At 50.6% G+C, this 20,785-nt stretch overlaps 1 protein-coding gene across 1 annotated transcript; it reads right to left on the bottom strand.

The window, feature by feature from the left end:
• Positions 1 to 3,776: 3,776 nt before the first annotated feature.
• SEMA3B (semaphorin 3B) lies at positions 3,777 to 20,658 on the bottom strand. The gene is made up of 17 exons (XM_072129118.1): positions 20,274 to 20,658; positions 15,107 to 15,261; positions 14,889 to 14,951; positions 13,588 to 13,707; positions 13,380 to 13,473; positions 8,155 to 8,274; positions 7,796 to 7,938; positions 7,571 to 7,688; positions 7,081 to 7,150; positions 6,805 to 6,949; positions 6,507 to 6,726; positions 6,332 to 6,423; positions 6,089 to 6,130; positions 5,843 to 6,000; positions 5,682 to 5,737; positions 5,235 to 5,374; positions 3,777 to 5,067 (listed from the first exon to the last, which is right to left on the bottom strand). Exons 1-17 carry the CDS (start codon positions 20,413 to 20,415, stop codon positions 4,588 to 4,590), a joined length of 2,358 nt encoding a protein of 785 aa, XP_071985219.1. The 5' UTR covers positions 20,416 to 20,658; the 3' UTR covers positions 3,777 to 4,587.
• Between the last annotated feature and the right edge of the window lie 127 nt (positions 20,659 to 20,785).

Below are 20,785 nucleotides of genomic sequence, written 5' to 3'. Positions count from 1 at the left end.
TGAAGTGTGGTAAGTGTGGCGTACAGGTGGACTAGGCCGTCTTATGCTGGATGATAAATCTGGCGCAGAATCTCTGGTTGTACTTTGCACTACGGTTGCACCAATACCAGAATTGTGTGTGCGATTTGATACCCAGAGGAGTATCACGATACTCGATACCATATTTTCAAGAAAAGAAGAAAGTATTATCTGAATGTTTAGGGTGCGGTCACAATGCAAACGTCTGGGGGCGGGGCTAATCACATATGCGTTTTCATTGAAACACATGCGGTAAGTTACAGTCAACCAGTACTTTGCAAGAAGACATTTAGTTTTCTATGATGCTTAATAAAATGTACATATGTATATGCCCCCATATTTAGTGCCCCCTCTGTTATGCCCCCTTTATAATGCACTCTCCTTTGTGTCCCATTTTGTCCCCTCATGTATCATGTATTCAAAACCAAAAAAGTACTTGCCATTCTGGTCCCTCCAGCGGTGGCTGTCCTCGGCCCTGCAGTAAGGCGCCCCCAGCGCCGGCAATGTGATGGCAGTGCTTTCCATAGTGGCAGAGCAGGGGCGCTATTACTCCGTGCTCTGCCACCGCTCGCCAGCTTCAGCTGCAGCCACACATGAGCCTTACTACTGCACAGCTCCTGCATTGTGCACTACCACTGGCTCCACTATCCCCGCGTGACCGCTCGCCAGCTTCAGCCACACATGAGCCTTACTACTGTACAGCTCCTGCATTGTGCACTACCACTGGCTCCACTATCCCCGCGTGACCGCTCGCCAGCTTCAGCCACACATGAGCCTTACTACTGTACAGCTCCTGCATTGTGCACTACCACTGGCTCCACTATCCCCGCGTGACCACTCGCCAGCTTCAGCCACACATGAGCCTTACTACTGCACAGCTCCTGCATTGTGCACTACCACTGGCTCCACTATCCCCGCGTGACCGCTCGCCAGCTTCAGCCACACATGAGCCTTACTACTGCACAGCTCCTGCATTGTGCACTACCACTGGCTCCACTATCCCCGCGTGACCGCTCGCCAGCTGCAGCCACACATGAGCCTTACTACTGCACAGCTCCTGCATTGTGCACTACCACTGGCTCCACTATCCCCGCGTGACCGCTCACCAGCTTCAGCCACACATGAGCCTTACTACTGTACAGCTCCTGCATTGTGCACTACCACTGGCTCCACTATCCCCGCGTGACCACTCGCCAGCTTCAGCCACACATGAGCCTTACTACTGCACAGCTCCTGCATTGTGCACTACCACTGGCTCCACTATCCCCGCGTGACCGCTCACCAGCTTCAGCTGCAGCCACACATGAGCCTTACTACTGCACAGCTCCTGCATTGTGCACTACCACTGGCTCCACTATCCCCGCGTGACCGCTCACCAGCTTCAGCCACACATGAGCCTTACTACTGCACAGCTCCTGCATTGTGCACTACCACTGGCTCCACTATCCCCGCGTGACCACTCGCCAGCTTCAGCTGCAGCCACACATGAGCCTTACTACTGCACAGCTCCTGCATTGTGCACTACCACTGGCTCCACTATCCCCGCGTGACCACTCGCCAGCTTCAGCCACACATGAGCCTTACTACTGCACAGCTCCTGCATTGTGCACTACCACTGGCTCCACTATCCCCGCGTGACCGCTCGCCAGCTTCAGCCACACATGAGCCTTACTACTGCACAGCTCCTGCATTGTGCACTACCACTGGCTCCACTATCCCCGCGTGACCGCTCACCAGCTTCAGCCACACATGAGCCTTACTACTGCACAGCTCCTGCATTGTGCACTACCACTGGCTCCACTATCCCGGCGAGACCGCTCACCAGCTTCAGCCACACATGAGCCTTACTACTGCACAGCTCCTGCATTGTGCACTACCACTGGCTCCACTATCCCCGCGTGACCGCTCACCAGCTTCAGCCACACATGAGCCTTACTACTGCACAGCTCCTGCATTGTGCACTACCACTGGCTCCACTATCCCCGCGTGACCGCTCGCCAGCTTCAGCCACACATGAGCCTTACTACTGCACAGCTCCTGCATTGTGCACTACCACTGGCTCCACTATCCCCGCGTGACCGCTCACCAGCTTCAGCCACACATGAGCCTTACTACTGCACAGCTCCTGCATTGTGCACTACCACTGGCTCCACTATCCCCGCGTGACCGCTCACCAGCTGCAGCCACACATGAGCCTTACTACTGCACAGCTCCTGCATTGTGCACTACCACTGGCTCCACTATCCCGGCGAGACCGCTCGCCAGCTTCAGCCACACATGAGCCTTACTACTGTACAGCTCCTGCATTGTGCACTACCACTGGCTCCACCGCTCTCCACGGTCACATGGGAAGCAATTGTGGCAAGCATCACGCGGGCCGCTCAGAAATAATAAGCGGTCTGGTGGGTAGAGGCGCGGAGGTTGTGAGTTCAAATCTCGTCTGGGTAAAAAAAACTATTTAATTGAATAACATGAAAAAATTTAGAGCCTTGTGTCAGGAGAAGCTCTGGGACCATATTTGGTCAGATAGTCCCCTGATGATGTTGTCCCTGCTCTGCCGCTGCCCAACACGTCAATACAAAGGATTCCCTGACCCAACACATCATTACAAAGGATTCCCTGCCCAATGTCTCCTCTGAGGATTCCCCTGCAGACAGATACTAGACGTCTGTACAACAGCACAAGTCATTCACTACAACAATGGCAGAATCCCAGTATTGAGTATGAAAATCGGCAATATGTCTGGCTAGGCGACTGAATCCAACCATCGGGTCCGCTCATCTGGGGTCTTTACACATCCAAGCAGTTCCGGTCATGCCGGGCATCACCAGTGTCACAATGAGGCCGAGAACCAGACCTTACCCGTCTACAGCCACAGATCCGGTGATTATTGATGATTACCGTAACACGTTTGTGTCTGGGCTCTCGTCAGCAGCACCTGTGCCACATCCATCTGCGTGACCCACACACACGCAGGCCTGTACTCACACATACATGTTGCTTGGAAGGCGCTCTCTACGTGTCCGCTCCAGAATGGGCTTTGAAGTAAACATGAATGAGTCAGCCTTGTCTTTGATTCCAGACGTCTGTCTTTGAACTGCATCCAGCTCTTTATTCTGACATGTGCGGACTTTGTGGGTTCCAGACATCCGTGAAGGAGACATAAAAGGTTTCAGCTATAGAACGTACTCTGAAATCTTTCATTAAAAAGAACTGAATGTCAACACCAAAGACCTACCTCCAAGATCCCACCACTCACCTGCCAGCTATCTCGTGACTGTAGGCGACCCTGGTACCTGCCACCTTGCAATGGTTGGCCACACACTTTCAATCTCTACTAAGGGTAAGTGATGTCTTTAACTCAGGTAAGTGAATAACTGACCCCCACACAAACTGGCTGTGCATGCTGTGACTTGTAGTCCCTCTCACTATGTGAATCCCAGTTATCTAAATCTCTTGTTAGTGGGTTGAGATGAGCATATTGAGAGGGGTTGTCTAGAGTTTTGGGTGGGGGACCACCCTGTAAGTATTGTGCTTAGATCACATGTGTGAATGTCATGCACTGCTCCTATTTTAGCTTCTCCTGAGATGGCTGCCTTCACGTGTCACGTTCCTGTCCATGCTACCCTGGCTGGCTGAATTTGCTTAGGAAACCATGAAATAGCCTTTAGGGACCAGGGGTTTTAGGGCAAAGTTTAGGCCCCAACTTTTCCATCATCCACAGAAGTCGCCCCCGCCCCAGAATAATCCATGCAGCCTCTAAATAATTGCTTTTAATGTGTTAACTTAATAGTCCATCTTTTCCAGTACTTCTCCAATCGCACCAATGACCAGCCTAAGCCGGCCTTGTAGACCTGTAGCAGCAGAAAGGGTTAATGCATATTATAAAGATATATTTACACTAACACAAATAATAATCTGTCTGTAATTGGCGCGTCTATGGGACGGGACTGGGGGGGTCTTCATAATCTCTGTAAATGAAATGCATTAGACCGTGGAGTAGATTCTGTATCTTGTCATTGGCAGCGGGCGTGACGGCAAACAAACAGCGCCAGGCGACGATAAATAATATTTTACAATAGAAAAGAATTATCAGCAGACTTCTGTCATCATTGTGTAGGGGCGGCTGTCACGCAGAAATATATGTAACAGTCCATTACTCATCGAGGAGGTGGCCGGACTCCATTCACCGATGTTTTCTACAGGCCTCGTATCTCTGCTCATCCTTTATAGCCTCCATATTGTTAAGGTCCTATAACGCCAGCTCTGTATTCCGATAATACTGACCAGCTCAGGGCATTGCCCTTCGTCTGCCGGCTGCGTGACATGTCGGCGTGTTGCCCTAGGGTGATTGGAGTGCTCTTAAGTAGGGGAACCTGGAGGGGGAACCATGGGCTGAGCTTATACTGCACATTCTCACATCAACTTGGAGTTACTGGTGTGACACTTTGGTACAGGGTTACACGACTCTCCACGACTGTGATTCCACAGCACCATTGTCCCTTCCACAAGTTGCCTCTACCACCCTTGTACAGTTTAATGATTCATTTGTCCAAGAGCTTCAGCCATCTAACTCGGGGCACTCCTGGGTCCGCGTTCAGCCCTTTGATGTTCGTGTGTCCGCCGACTCCGTACTTTTATCTTTTCCTCCAAGTGTTTCCATTTCTGTGCTTTCGCTTTGATACTAAGAGGCGGCAGTGGCCTTCCTGGACCCTTTGATGGTGGTAGCTGGGCAGCACCCTGTGGCCCCGGAGGGTGAGATGTCCGGCCCTTACGAGCCCATAGCTCTTCACACATTTGTTCTCCCTTGGATCCTGGTTGCTGAACAAGCCGCATAAACTCGTGGTACCATCTCATCTGTGGCTGGTGCTGAGCTGCCAGCGCTTCCTCAGCCCGAGAAGGTGCAACCACCTCTAGGTTCAGCTGAAGCAGGAGCTGTGTAAATCCGTGCTCCGAGGAGTGACATAGGTAAATGCCAGCGTCCCGTCGCATTACACTGCGTAGGAGGACGCCGCGGTCTGTCTTTATTACTCGCTCATCAAACTGCACCTGAAAGGAAGAAAAAAAATGCCTTGTAATTAACGTAACATGTAATGCATCTAGACGGACCCGAAATCTGCACAAAGCAAATAGTCTGTGCTGACCATAATAACACCCAGGACCTACACGGTAGTACACTGCTGTGTATGTACTTCCTAGTGGCTTGGGTAACTTACCTCTTTCCTTGGTGTTTCTGGCGCCTTTTGATGGATCCATGTAACCTGAGCTCGTAGTGATTTAGGAAGACACTCGAGGAAGACTGTGCTCCCCTCTACCCCATACAAGCGCTTCTTCTGTACGCTGAGCCTGTGCTGCTCTGTGTGGAGGAATTGCAAGAAAAAGATGTTCATAAGACGGAGCAGAAGGCATTTGATTAGTTTCTGCACAAGTAGATACGTTTGTAATTTTGCTGCAGGAAGAGTGTGGGCGACCCACAGAACCCTGGACCGGGTCCTGCTCCTCCTCCATGCACCTAGTACAGAAGGTGGGTATGTAGATGGCCTAAACATCTTCCAGGACATAGAATTGTGTCTCATTAATCCATGTCATGGCTGTGGCCTGTCCACGTTGTCATGTCTACAGTATGGGTGGTCTGACACACCTCTGGTCCTGAGACCACTCACCTCCAGAACACAGTGTATTGGGGTCTCCATTTCTAACATCCTGACGCCGTGACCTCCTGCATGAGACATAATGAGCACATGTGAGGATGTGGGGTCATTGGTTAGAGCTGGGAAGGGACTTATAAAGGAATTATGGAGGGTGCAGAGCGGCTGTGTCTTACCTCTTGGTGTTGGGCAGGTAGCGGGTACAGCTGGCTCCATCCCAGGCACAGTACGGGTCCCTGGCCAGGCAGCACTCGGCACAAGCCTTCCCGTAGATACCACAGCGATGCAGAGGCACCTGGGAGATGCCGCTTGCAGACCCCACATACAGTTGTTGCTGGGGAAAAAATAAACTGAACGTCAGGACTGGATTGACAAATATTGAGCAGGAGCTCTGCAAACACAGCGTGGATTCTTCTACTTACCCGCTTAGAGGAGATCTGCATACTGGTGACAGGGGATGCATTCTGCTCAAAGAGAGGAAGATAAGCAAAATAAGAGACCTCAGAGCACCCCAACAACGCATGACACCCTAGATCTGCAACTTATGATGTCACTCTGCTTTATATAGCATCTAATGCTAAACGGCCACAGCTATAGCATTATGTATAGAGAGATGGAGGGACCCGCTGCAGCCGCTCTCACCCATGTAGGTAATTTAACTCTACCTTAAAGACCTGAAGTTCCTCCAGCACCAGCTCTTCCCTCTCGTTCCAGCTCTGTTTGGGTACAGAGATCACTTTCAGTACTGTGCCAACATCTATGGGGGGGAGAGAAAGCCTCATCAGACGGGTCCGTGGATGTCCCGGACACGAAGACATACGGATCAATCTGATCTCTCACCTGTACCAATGAACATGACGTCATACTCTCCATCGGCAGCCGCCACCCTGTCCACCCCCAGCTGGGTTGAAGTGAAGTCAGCATGACTGTGCAAGAAGATTGGCTTCCCAGTGCCAGGAGTTACAGGGTTAAACATAAGCGGGTGATTCCGTGCAAACTGTAGCACATCGTCTGGAAAGTTTTTGGTGGATTCAAAACTTCCAAAGGTTTTACTGGGGCACTGGAAACGGAGGATATTAGTTATTGTGACAGCTGTAAAACCTCAATCGTAGGATCCTACAGTCTCCTAATAACTTACCATCCCTGGCCGAGGATAAGGCACTCTCCCCTGGTATGACACCCACTGGTAGTTTGGTCCTTCCTTGTGGGCAAAGGGTCCCAGAAAAGCTCTGCGGACATCATTCATGGTGTAGACACAGATTGCAGAACCACGAAACACAGAGCTGAGGAGGAAATGATGGTTCAGTACCCGATACCTAACGTATGAAGCTTGACTAGCAGAATAGTGAGTGCAGCTCTGGAGTGTAATACATAATCAGTAATGTATCTACTATTCCACCAGCTGTCATCTTACCTGGAGGTAGAGAACAGAGCATATATCAGTGGGTTTCTCCTGTCCCGGGTTTGCAGCAGGAATACGTCTTCTAAAAGAGGTAAATGCGCACATTACTGAATCATATGGCCGAAATATAGAAGTGAACTCTAACATTTTAAGAAAACTTAATAGTTTTTTCCACTTTTCGCCCATTTTTGTTCCTTTCCCATATTGACCACTGTGTGGCTGTATCTGTACTGTAGGTCTCCACCCACTCATTATGTGACTTCATCTTAGAGGAGACTTTGTCCTTTATTGTTATTACTGAACTACAACTCCCAGCATCCTGTCATAATCGGTTGACTCAAAGGGCGTAGTCTCATTGTCTGGGCTGTAACTGGTCAGGGTTCTTATATGCGCTACATAAAAGCTGCAATAATACAATTAATGTTTAACTGTGGAGCCATAAAAGCCATCAGCCATGTCCTCGCAGCCGCGTGTTACATAGCAGCAGCCAACAATTACTTACTGAGCTCGTCAAAGTAAGTGTCGCCCCCTGCGTCTCTCCCGGGCACACTGCACACCAGCCGCGCCTTCAGGAAGGTGGTCCATTTGTTCACTAGGGTCCGCTGGCCGCCCATATCGTTCTGTAAGACACAGGGGGACCTGATAAGCTCCAGAGGACACGGAGGAGAGAAGGCAGAGGAGAGCCGTGGCCTTCCCTGTGGTTACAGATTAGCTACAAGGTATTTACCCGGCAGATCTGCCCTATTCGGGCATAGGACTGTTTAACCCCTCCCAAGCCCTCCACCGGCGTCTCACGAAAGAAGAAGTAGATTTTATCATCATCTGGGTTTTCGCTCTCTGGAATCCAGAAAACTTTAACAAACTTTGGCTCTAAAAAAAAAAAGAAGGCAAGCGAGGAGATTTAGTAGGAGAATTGTACAGGAATCCTATCATACCTGCGCGGTGCATGATCAGCCCCCTCCCCCATGTAGCACTCAGCCAGGTGAGGGCCTCTCCAATAGTGAGTGTGAGCTCAGCCACATTCCAGTACATGTAACCCGGGGCCACGTTACCCTCCCAGCGGAGATAAGATCTGTGCACACTGACCATTCAGCCAGCGGGAGTCGTGCTGCTCCGTGCGCAAGGGGGGTCTCCGGCCCAGGCTCCTGAAGATGGTGAAGTCTCGCCCCATCAGATCAGTGGCAACCCCAGAATACAGCTCATCTCCTGTGAGGAGAACCGGAGAGAAAGGGTTAAATGTGATACTCAGGAATGCAATGTACAGTAACCTTATCATAGGTATATAGGAGAAACCGCACGGGGGGGGGGGGGGGGGCGGAGCTCAGAATCTAGAACATTACAAAAGGAAAGTCTACCCTCTCTAGATTCACTGGTTACAGAAGAAAACCCTCTAAGAATAAAACACAACAATGAGGTAATAACGTAAAACGAGGAAGGTAAGGGGAACCTGTCAGCAGGATTTCACATGTCAGGTTAGTGGGTCCCATTATACACACATGTATTTCACTTCTACTGGTTAGTTTGTGACAAATAACATTCAGGTAAAGGTAAACCCATCTACCCTGGGCAAGGTATCAATAGAGAATCCCACATGTCCTGGGCTCCAGCAGGTGAATACAGATGGGCCCTTTACCTGAATGTTATTTGTCACAAACGAACCAGCAGAAATCTTAATCAAATATATGTGTGTGGTGTATAGTGGCGCCTGCAGCAGCTGCCACTAACCTGATGTGTGAATTCCTGCTGACACGTTTCCTTTACGTTCCAGTTATTATCAGCCAGTGTGACCGCTTGTGTAACAGTAAAAGTTCTGGCCTTGAGCATCAGGAGTGTGACCACAATATCAGCAGGGATCTGAGAGAAGCCATTGTCTCCACCATCCATCTGACCGCAGGAGAACATCCAGGACGGTGGACAAACCCCAGGACCGGGGGTCCGAGCCTAGTAACCCCAAGATCAGAGACTGGACGATGCTCATTGACCCTCATCTACATCCAGGATAGTGGACAAACCCCAGGACCGGGGGTCCGAGCCAAGTAACCCCAAGATCAGAGACTGGGCAATGCTCATTGACCCTCATCTACATCCAGGATAGTGGACAAACCCCAGGACCGGGGGTCCGAGCCTAGTAACCCCAAGATCAGAGACTGGACGATGCTCACTGACCCTCATCTACATCCAGGACAGTGGACAAACCCCAGGACCGGGGGTCCGAGCCAAGTAACCCCAAGATCAGAGACTGGACGATGCTCACTGACCCTCATCTACATCCAGGATAGTGGACAAACCCCAGGACCGGGGGTCCGAGCCTAGTAACCCCAAGATCAGAGACTAGACAATGCTCATTGACCCTCATCTACATCCAGGATAGTGGACAAACCCCAGGACCGGGGGTCCGAGCCAAGTAACCCCAAGATCAGAGACTGGGCAATGCTCACTGACCCTCATCTACATCCAGGATAGTGGACAAACCCCAGGACCGGGGGTCCGAGCCAAGTAACCCCAAGATCAGAGACTGGGCAATGCTCATTGACCTTCATCTACATCCAGGATAGTGGACAAACCCCAGGACCGGGGGTCCGAGCCTAGTAACCCCAAGATCAGAGACTGGGCAATGCTCACTGACCCTCATCTACATCCAGGATAGTGGACAAACCCCAGGACCGGGGGTCCGAGCCTAGTAACCCCAAGATCAGAGACTGGACGATGCTCATTGACCCTCATCTACATCCAGGACAGTGGACAAACCCCAGGACCGGGGGTCCGAGCCTAGTAACCCCAAGATCAGAGACTGGACGATGCTCACTGACCCTCATCTACATCCAGGATAGTGGACAAACCCCAGGACCGGGGGTCCGAGCCTAGTAACCCCAAGATCAGAGACTGGACGATGCTCACTGACCCTCATCTACATCCAGGATAGTGGACAAACCCCAGGACCGGGGGTCCGAGCCTAGTAACCCCAAGATCAGAGACTGGACGATGCTCACTGACCCTCATCTACATCCAGGATAGTGGACAAACCCCAGGACCGGGGGTCCGAGCCTAGTAACCCCAAGATCAGAGACTGGGCGATGCTCACTGACCCTCATCTACATCCAGGATAGTGGACAAACCCCAGGACCGGGGGTCCGAGCCTAGTAACCCCAAGATCAGAGACTGGACGATGCTCATTGACCCTCATCTACATCCAGGATAGTGGACAAACCCCAGGACCGGGGTCCGAGCCAAGTAACCCCAAGATCAGAGACTGGGCAATGCTCACTGACCCTCATCTACATCCAGGATAGTGGACAAACCCCAGGACCGGGGGTCCGAGCCTAGTAACCCCAAGATCAGAGACTGGACGATGCTCACTGACCCTCATCTACATCCAGGATAGTGGACAAACCCCAGGACCGGGGGTCCGAGCCTAGTAACCCCAAGATCAGAGACTGGGCAATGCTCATTGACCCTCATCTACATCCAGGATAGTGGACAAACCCCAGGACCGGGGGTCCGAGCCTAGTAACCCCAAGATCAGAGACTGGGCAATGCTCATTGACCTTCATCTACATCCAGGATAGTGGACAAACCCCAGGACCGGGGGTCCGAGCCAAGTGACCCCAAGATCAGAGACTGGGCAATGCTCACTGACCCTCATCTACATCCAGGATAGTGGACAAACCCCAGGACCGGGGGTCCGAGCCTAGTAACCCCAAGATCAGAGACTGGGCAATGCTCATTGACCCTCATCTACATCCAGGATAGTGGACAAACCCCAGGACCGGGGGTCCGAGCCTAGTAACCCCAAGATCAGAGACTGGGCAATGCTCATTGACCCTCATCTACATCCAGGATAGTGGACAAACCCCAGGACCGGGGGTCCGAGCCTAGTAACCCCAAGATCAGAGACTGGGCAATGCTCATTGACCTTCATCTACATCCAGGATAGTGGACAAACCCCAGGACCGGGGGTCCGAGCCTAGTAACCCCAAGATCAGAGACTGGGCAATGCTCATTGACCCTCATCTACATCCAGGATAGTGGACAAACCCCAGGACCGGGGGTCCGAGCCTAGTAACCCCAAGATCAGAGACTGGGCAATGCTCATTGACCCTCATCTACATCCAGGATAGTGGACAAACCCCAGGACCGGGGGTCCGAGCCTAGTAACCCCAAGATCAGAGACTGGGCAATGCTCACTGACCCTCATCTACATCCAGGATAGTGGACAAACCCCAGGACCGGGGGTCCGAGCCTAGTAACCCCAAGATCAGAGACTGGGCAATGCTCACTGACCCTCATCTACATCCAGGATAGTGGACAAACCCCAGGACCGGGGGTCCGAGCCTAGTAACCCCAAGATCAGAGACTGGGCAATGCTCATTGACCTTCATCTACATCCAGGATAGTGGACAAACCCCAGGACCGGGGGTCCGAGCCTAGTAACCCCAAGATCAGAGACTGGGCGATGCTCATTGACCCTCATCTACATCCAGGATAGTGGACAAACCCCAGGACCGGGGGTCCGAGCCTAGTAACCCCAAGATCAGAGACTGGGCAATGCTCATTGACCTTCATCTACATCCAGGATAGTGGACAAACCCCAGGACCGGGGGTCCGAGCCTAGTAACCCCAAGATCAGAGACTGGGCAATGCTCATTGACCCTCATCTACATCCAGGATAGTGGACAAACCCCAGGACCGGGGGTCCGAGCCTAGTAACCCCAAGATCAGAGACTGGGCAATGCTCATTGACCCTCATCTACATCCAGGATAGTGGACAAACCCCAGGACCGGGGGTCCGAGCCTAGTAACCCCAAGATCAGAGACTGGGCAATGCTCATTGACCTTCATCTACATCCAGGATAGTGGACAAACCCCAGGACCGGGGGTCCGAGCCTAGTAACCCCAAGATCAGAGACTGGGCAATGCTCATTGACCTTCATCTACATCCAGGATAGTGGACAAACCCCAGGACCGGGGGTCCGAGCCTAGTAACCCCAAGATCAGAGACTGGGCAATGCTCACTGACCCTCATCTACATCCAGGATAGTGGACAAACCCCAGGACCGGGGGTCCGAGCCAAGTAACCCCAAGATCAGAGACTGGGCAATGCTCATTGACCTTCATCTACATCCAGGATAGTGGACAAACCCCAGGACCGGGGGTCCGAGCCAAGTAACCCCAAGATCAGAGACTGGGCGATGCTCATTGACCCTCATCTACATCCAGGATAGTGGACAAACCCCAGGACCGGGGGTCCGAGCCTAGTAACCCCAAGATCAGAGACTGGGCAATGCTCACTGACCCTCATCTACATCCAGGATAGTGGACAAACCCCAGGACCGGGGGTCCGAGCCTAGTAACCCCAAGATCAGAGACTGGGCAATGCTCATTGACCTTCATCTACATCCAGGATAGTGGACAAACCCCAGGACTGGGGGTCCGAGCCAAGTAACCCCAAGATCAGAGACTGGGCGATGCTCATTGACCCTCATCTACAGGCCTCAATGTGTGTTACATGTTCAGGCCTGGACAATGAGAAGAGACTGAACACGTATGACACGTGCCCTCCAGCCTCTTCTGTCTACATCCATCCTGACTCCTTACATTGTGACTTAAGACTTAATTCCTTTTATTATGGTCTGATATGAAAAACCAGGGGTCACATACTTTATCTCCTGGCACAGAGTATATAGCAGTGATGGCGAACCTATGGCACGGGTGCCAGAGGCGGCACTCAGAGCCCTTTTTGTGGGCACCCGGGACATCGCCCCAGCACCAGACAGGACTCAAAGAATCTTCCTGCAGTTCCAAGCAACTTAAAAGATGCGTTTTTCAGTCATATTTTGATACTTGCTTCGCTACTTGGGACTGTAGGAAGAGGGAGAATGAATAGACAGGGCCGAATTATCTTTGGAGGACCTACAGGTGTAAATTTTCCATCTTTCTACTGTGTTGCTGTCCTCAGGAGGCCAATATGATTGAAAGTTGTTGAACAGGAAGCAATAAGTTACTGCTCTAATTTTTAGTTGGCACCTCGTGATAAATAAGGGGGGTTTGGGGTTCAGTTTGGGCACTTGGCCGCTAAAAGGTTCGCCATCACTGGTATATAGTATTCCTCTAGCTGTATAGGAGGGAATGTGTGAGGTTGTGCGGGAGACATTCTGATGTGTATGTATGTAGGGGAGTCATTATACAATGTGCAGACCTCCAGCTGGAGGAGTTGCGTCTATGCCGAGTAATCAGCGTTATGTGCGGACGTCATGTGTGGGATGTCCTAGGATATTACAGATGGGAGACAAATCGGAATCGTCTCTTCTTACCGACAAGTATGGCAGCCGCCGTGTGCTTGGGGTCATACGGGCAGCGCCCCTTCCCGTCCTCCAGTCTTGTGGTGTCCAGCTTAAACACTGCGTCCTGCAGGGAACAGACACACGTATCACGGCTGGAGCCATCCTTAGGGTTTATTCTCATGTCCTAACTGCACAACGTGCTCTAATGTCAGCCACATGTCCACAGACGGCCACTTACATCAGATCTCTGTCCCACGTGCAGGAGGCCGCACACTGGGTGATAGGCCCCCGTGCCGCAGGTGAACAGGTGAGTGCGGTTGTATAGCTGCAGGACCTTCACATAATTCATACATTCCAGCTGCAAGAGGAAAGAAACAATGTTACGAGGCGCAATGTCACAACTTGTACAAAATGACAATTTACAAGCGCGGAGCAGCAGCTGGTGTCATATCCAGGGCCAGCCTCCCTCCCCCACAGCCCCGGCCTCCATCATCCAGATAACTGGCATACCACACCGAGGAAAGGACCTGCTGATTAAGAGGAGGAGGGGGGAGGCGCACCTTCACCATGGAATTTACTAACCCCCCCCCCTCTCCCCATACTCTACAGATTACCATACAAATCTCCTGCAGAGGCCGCAAGCCTTGCCCTAATACTGGGCAGCAGGGGGCGCTGCAGCCAGGCACAGGGACGGCTCATGGACCATTGCTACCAATATAATGGGACTGACGGGACAGATCCCTCCACCTCCTGTGCCTTCATCTCATCGCATCCTGTGCACTTTACCCCCAGGAAACCGACTGAAGGCTCAGAAAGTAAACAGGTGGCGGCCGCGGTGCATGCTGGGAAGACGGGGTGTGAGACTGTGATAAGGGTCACCTCACACAACCCCACATCCTTGTCCCCCTCTAGGGTAGCTCTTTAGTTTTATGGATATTAACCAGTTCAGGCCCAGACTATACTGCACCTTTATTTACTGGCCCGGAGCACCCAACAGTTGTGTACGGGGTGGGCAGGACCGCGCTCCCACCTTCTGCTACTCTTCATCAGCAGAGAAGCAGTATAACCCCCCTCGTGTTACCAGGACATCGCTCATTACCAGAAACTCCTGATCACAACGGGTTTTAGGCTACATTCACACTACCGTATGGGGGACGTATATGCGGCCGATATACGTCCCCCACAGACGGCAATGGGCGCACGGCGCCCTACGGGAGCGGTACGGTGCGGCATCGTACCGCTCCGTACCCCGGAAAAAGATAGGACATGTCCTATGTTTCTCCGTAGTACGGCACCGTGCACTCACCTCCTCCTCCTCTCCCCGTGCACTGCCGTTGCCCGGTACGGTATGGGCGGGCAACGGCAGTGTGAATATAGCCTTAGGCTGTAAATGTGAGGCGAGTGGTCAAACCCTGACATGTTCTCCGACCTCAGGCTCTCCAGCTGTCAGGGAATGATGGGAGTTGTAGTATTGTAACTGCCAGAGAGCCACATGGCGTGCCAAGGCACAGGGGGTAGCTCCGCTTCTCAGATACTCACATTGATGTCCTTTCCAGCCCAGTTGCACTCTTCTCGCCATTCCACGGGAGCATGCCACGGAAGCTGGGGGCGGAAAAATATAAGATGATGTGGGGGAGACGTATCACCCGATCAGGACGGATGTCACCAATAGAGATGGAGGCTATATGCACAGCGTGGTCCATGCTATAGGTGGCATCTACCCTGGCAGACCGTGCCCGGGATCAGTGATCTCTTACCACGAGGGCATTCTGTGTGATGTTATCCAGACTCAGTGACAGCAGGTAATTCTTCCCACCCACAAACAGGCGGCTGCGCTCCTCATCCAGCAGCAGAGCATCGAAACAGCACGAGCGATTGATGGTGTATGTGCGCAGCCCATGGAGAGACAGATCTAGGGAGAGAGACCAGGGTCATACACCATAACTGGACCTCACATGGACAGGTTACATCAGATGTTCTAGAGCTGCGCTTACATCAGGTCTTGTCCTCCTATCACTTCTAGAGCTGCGCTTATATGAGATCTTGTCCTCCTATCACTTCTAGAGCTGCGGTTACATCAGATCTTGTCCTCCTATCACTTCTAGAGCTGCGGTTACATCAGATCTTGTCCTCCTATCACTTCTAGAGCTGCGGTTACATCAGATCTTGTCCTCCTATCACTTCTAGAGCTGCGGTTACATCAGATCTTGTCCTCCTATCACTTCTAGAGCTGCGGTTACATCTGATATTATCCTCCTATCACTTCTGGAGCTGCAGTTACATCAGATCTTGTCCTCCTATCACTTCTAGAGCTGCGGTTACATCAGATCTTGTCCTCCTATCACTTCTAGAGCTGCGGTTACATCAGATCTTGTCCTCCTATCACTTCTAGAGCTGCGGTTACATCTGATATTATCCTCCTATCACTTCTGGAGCTGCAGTTACATCAGATCTTGTCCTCCTATCACTTCTAGAGCTGCGGTTACATCAGATCTTGTCCTCCTATCACTTCTAGAGCTGCGGTTACTTCAGATCTTATCCTCCTATCACTTCTAGAGCTGCAGTTACATCAGATCTTGTCCTCCTATCACTTCTAGAGCTGCGGTTACATCAGATCTTGTCCTCCTATCACTTCTAGAGCTGCGGTTACATCAGATCTTGTCCTCCTATCACTTCTAGAGCTGCGGTTACATCAGATCTTGTCCTATCACTTCTAGAGCTGCGGTTACATCAGATCTTGTCCTCCTATCACTTCTAGAGCTGCGGTTACATCAGATCTTGTCCTCCTATCACTTCTAGAGCTGCGGTTACATCAGATCTTGTCCTCCTATCACTTCTAGAGCTGCGGTTACATCAGATCTTGTCCTCCTATCACTTCTAGAGCTGCGGTTACATCAGATCTTGTCCTCCTATCACTTCTAGAGCTGCGGTTACATCAGATCTTGTCCTCCTATCACTTCTAGAGCTGCGGTTACATCTGATATTATCCTCCTATCACTTCTGGAGCTGCAGTTACATCAGATCTTGTCCTCCTATCACTTCTAGAGCTGCGGTTACATCAGATCTTGTCCTCCTATCACTTCTAGAGCTGCGGTTACATCAGATATTATCCTCCTATCACTTCTAGAGCTGCGGTAACATCAGATCTTGTCCTCCTATCACTTCTGGAGCTGCAGTTACATCAGATCTTGTCCTCCTATCACTTCCTAGAGCTGCGGTTACATCAGATCTTGTCCTCCTATCACTTCTAGAGCTGCGGTTACATGTGATATTATCCTCCTATCACTTCTGGAGCTGCAGTTACATCAGATCTTGTCCTCCTATCACTTCTAGAGCTGCGGTTACATCAGATCTTGTCCTCCTATCACTTCTAGAGCTGCGGTTACTTCAGATCTTATCCTATCACTTCTAGAGCTGCAGTTACATCAGATCTTGTCCTATCACTTCTAGAGCTGCGCTTATATCAGGTCTTGTCCTCCTATCACTTCTAGAGCTGCGGTTACATCAGATCTTGTCCTCCTATCACTTCTAGAGCTGCGGTTACATCAGATCTTGTCCTCCTATCACTTCTAGAGCTGCGGTTACATCAGATCTTGTCCTCCTATCACTTCTAGAGCTGCGGTTACATCAGATCTTGTCCTCCTATCACTTCTAGAGCTGCGGTTACATCAGATCTTGTCCTCCTATCACTTCTAGAGCTGCGGTTACATCAGATCTTGTCCTCCTATCACTTCTAGAGCTGCGGTTACATCAGATCTTGTCCTCCTATCACTTCTAGAGCTGCGGTTACATCAGATATTATCCTCCTATCACTTCTAGAGCTGCGGTAACATCAGATCTTGTCCTCCTATCACTTCTGGAGCTGCAGTTACATCAGATCTTGTCCTCCTATCACTTCCTAGAGCTGCGGTTACATCAGATCTTGTCCTCCTATCACTTCTAGAGCTGCGGTTACATGTGATATTATCCTCCTATCACTTCTGGAGCTGCAGTTACATCAGATCTTGTCCTCCTATCACTTCTAGAGCTGCGGTTACATCTGATATTATCCTCCTATCACTTCTAGAGCTGCGGTTACATCAGATCTTGTCCTCCTATCACTTCTAGAGCTGCGGTTACATCAGATCTTGTCCTCCTATCACTTCTAGAGCTGCGGCTACATCTGATATTATCCTCCTATCACTTCTGGAGCTGCAGTTACATCAGATCTTGTCCTCCTATCACTTCTAGAGCTGCGGCTACATCTGATATTATCCTCCTATCACTTCTAGAGCTGCGGTTACATCAGATCTTGTCCTCCTATCACTTCTAGAGCTGCGGTTACATCAGATCTTGTCCTCCTATCACTTCTAGAGCTGCGGTTACATCAGATCTTGTCCGTCTATCACTTCTAGAGCTGCGGTTACATCAGATCTTGTCCTCCTATCACTTCTGGAGCTGCAGTTACATCAGATCTTGTCCTCCTATCACTTCTAGAGCTGCGGTTACATCAGATCTTGTCCTCCTATCACTTCTAGAGCTGCGGTTACATCAGATCTTGTCCTCCTATCACTTCTAGAGCTGCGGTTACATCAGATCTTGTCCTCCTGTCACTTCTAGAGCTGCGGTTACATCAGATCTTGTCCTCCTATCACTTCTAGAGCTGCGGTTACATCAGATCTTGTCCTCCTATCGCTTCTAGAGCTGCGGTTATTTTACATTTTATCCTCCTATCACTTCTAGAGCTGCGGTTACATCAGATCTTGTCCTCCTATCACTTCTAGAGCTGCGGTTACATCAGATCTTGTCCTCCTATCACTTCTAGAGCTGCAGTTACATCAGATCTTGTCCTCCTATCACTTCTAGAGCTGCGGTTACATCAGATCTTATCCTCCTATCACTTCTAGAGCTGCAGTTACATCAGATCTTGTCCTCCTATCACTTCTAGAGCTGCGGTTACATCAGATCTTGTCCTCCTATCACTTCTAGAGCTGCGGTTACATCAGATCTTGTCCTCCTATCACTTCTAGAGCTGCGGCTACATCTGATATTATCCTCCTATCACTTCTGGAGCTGCAGTTACATCAGATCTTGTCCTCCTATCACTTCTAGAGCTGCGGCTACATCTGATATTATCCTCCTATCACTTCTAGAGCTGCGGTTACATCAGATCTTGTCCTCCTATCACTTCTAGAGCTGCGGTTACATCAGATCTTGTCCTCCTATCACTTCTAGAGCTGCGGCTACATCTGATATTATCCTCCTATCACTTCTGGAGCTGCAGTTACATCAGATCTTGTCCTCCTATCACTTCTAGAGCTGCGGCTACATCTGATATTATCCTCCTATCACTTCTAGAGCTGCGGTTACATCAGATCTTGTCCTCCTATCACTTCTAGAGCTGCGGTTACATCAGATCTTGTCCTCCTATCACTTCTAGAGCTGCGGTTACATCAGATCTTGTCCGTCTATCACTTCTAGAGCTGCGGTTACATCAGATCTTGTCCTCCTATCACTTCTGGAGCTGCAGTTACATCAGATCTTGTCCTCCTATCACTTCTAGAGCTGCGGTTACATCAGATCTTGTCCTCCTATCACTTCTAGAGCTGCGGTTACATCAGATCTTGTCCTCCTATCACTTCTAGAGCTGCGGTTACATCAGATCTTGTCCTCCTGTCACTTCTAGAGCTGCGGTTACATCAGATCTTGTCCTCCTATCACTTCTAGAGCTGCGGTTACATCAGATCTTGTCCTCCTATCGCTTCTAGAGCTGCGGTTATTTTACATTTTATCCTCCTATCACTTCTAGAGCTGCGGTTACATCAGATCTTGTCCTCCTATCACTTCTAGAGCTGCGGTTACATCAGATCTTGTCCTCCTATCACTTCTAGAGCTGCAGTTACATCAGATCTTGTCCTCCTATCACTTCTAGAGCTGCGGTTACATCAGATCTTATCCTCCTATCACTTCTAGAGCTGCGGTTACATCAGATCTTGTCCTCCTGTCACTTCTGGAGCTGCAGTTACATCAGATCTTGTCCTCCTATCACTTCTAGAGCTGCGGTTACATCAGATCTTATCCTCCTATCACTTCTAGAGCTGCGGTTACATCAGATCTTGTCCTCCTATCACTTCTAGAGCTGCGGTTACATCAGATCTTGTCCTCCTATCACTTCTAGAGCTGCGGCTACATCTGATATTATCCTCCTATCACTTCTGGAGCTGCAGTTACATCAGATCTTGTCCTCCTATCACTTCTAGAGCTGCGGTTACATCAGATCTTGTCCTCCTATCACTTCTAGAGCTGCGGCTACATCTGATATTATCCTCCTATCACTTCTAGAGCTGCGGTTACATCAGATCTTGTCCTCCTATCACTTCTAGAGCTGCGGTTACATCAGATCTTGTCCTCCTATCACTTCTAGAGCTGCGGTTACATCAGATCTTGTCCGTCTATCACTTCTAGAGCTGCGGTTACATCAGATCTTGTCCTCCTATCACAGCACTGGATGTGAGTGGAGTATTGTGTTTGCAGCTCTGGATGTGACTACAGTCATCCCTTGTTTAGTGCTCGTTAAAGTCTCAGTCAATTATCATTCAGCCTTTTTTTTTATTTTTGGTAAGTGTCACTTAAAGGTCAAGGGTCAAGTGTGTTTGGGCCGAGGAGTCGAGAGTCATTCATGCTGCTGCTTTATCCCCGTCCCCCCCATTTCGGCATCGGCACTTAATAAGATGAATGACGGGCGCCCCGCCCCGCCCCCCCCCCCCCCCCGGCGATTCATCCGAAGAGCAAACAGACGCGGGGCGAGGGGTGCGAGTCGTAAAAATATAACAATACAGCCTCCTCCTGTCACGTGGAGAATAACTCAGCTTTCCCACAGCCCTGAATGGCAGAGTCTCCCTAGTGCCTAGTGATCAGGGCACAAGGATGGGGATACTTACTCACCTTGATAGGACAACTTCAGACGTGGGGTGACCGTGCTGTTACCCTGGACACCCCAGCACAGCAGGACGCAGGTCAGCAGGTGACGGCACAAGACTCGCATCTTAAAGGGGCGCTCTGCAAGAAAACAACATGATGACTGCATGAGACTCGCATCTTAAAGGGGCGCTCTGCAAGAAAACAACATGGTGACTGCACAAGACTCGCATCTTAAAGGGGCGCTCTGCAAGAAAACAACATGGTGACTGCACAAGACTCGCATCTTAAAGGGGCGCTCTGCAAGAAAACAACATGGTGACTGCATGAGACTCGCATCTTAAAGGGGCGCTCTGCAAGAAAACAACATGGTGACTGCACAAGACTCACATCTTAAAGGGGCGCTCTGCAAGAAAACAACATGATGACTGCATGAGACTCGCATCTTAAAGGGGCGCTCTGCAAGAAAACAACATGGTGACTGCATGAGACTCGCATCTTAAAGGGGCGCTCTGCAAGAAAACAACATGGTGACTGCA

This window comes from Engystomops pustulosus, chromosome 10 (genome assembly GCF_040894005.1).
Source record: "Engystomops pustulosus chromosome 10, aEngPut4.maternal, whole genome shotgun sequence".
NCBI classification, from domain to species: domain Eukaryota; kingdom Metazoa; phylum Chordata; class Amphibia; order Anura; family Leptodactylidae; genus Engystomops; species Engystomops pustulosus.
Note: the sequence above shows the minus strand (reverse complement) of the source record. Positions and strands in the feature narration are given on the sequence as shown.

What these genes read in the sequence shown, in the direction of transcription:
- SEMA3B (XM_072129118.1), bottom strand. Translation starts at nt 20,415, where the DNA reads ATGCAGTCATCATGTTGTTTTCTTGCAGAGCGCCCCTTTAAGATGCGA. An exon ending in CGACTCCCGCTGGCTGAATG is followed by an intron (nt 7,939 to 8,154) that starts GTCAGTGTGCAC and finishes TTTTTTTTTTAG; the next exon opens with AGCCAAAGTTTGTTAAAGTT. An exon ending in CAATACACTGTGTTCTGGAG is followed by an intron (nt 5,375 to 5,681) that starts GTGAGTGGTCTC and finishes TCCTCCACACAG; the next exon opens with AGCAGCACAGGCTCAGCGTA.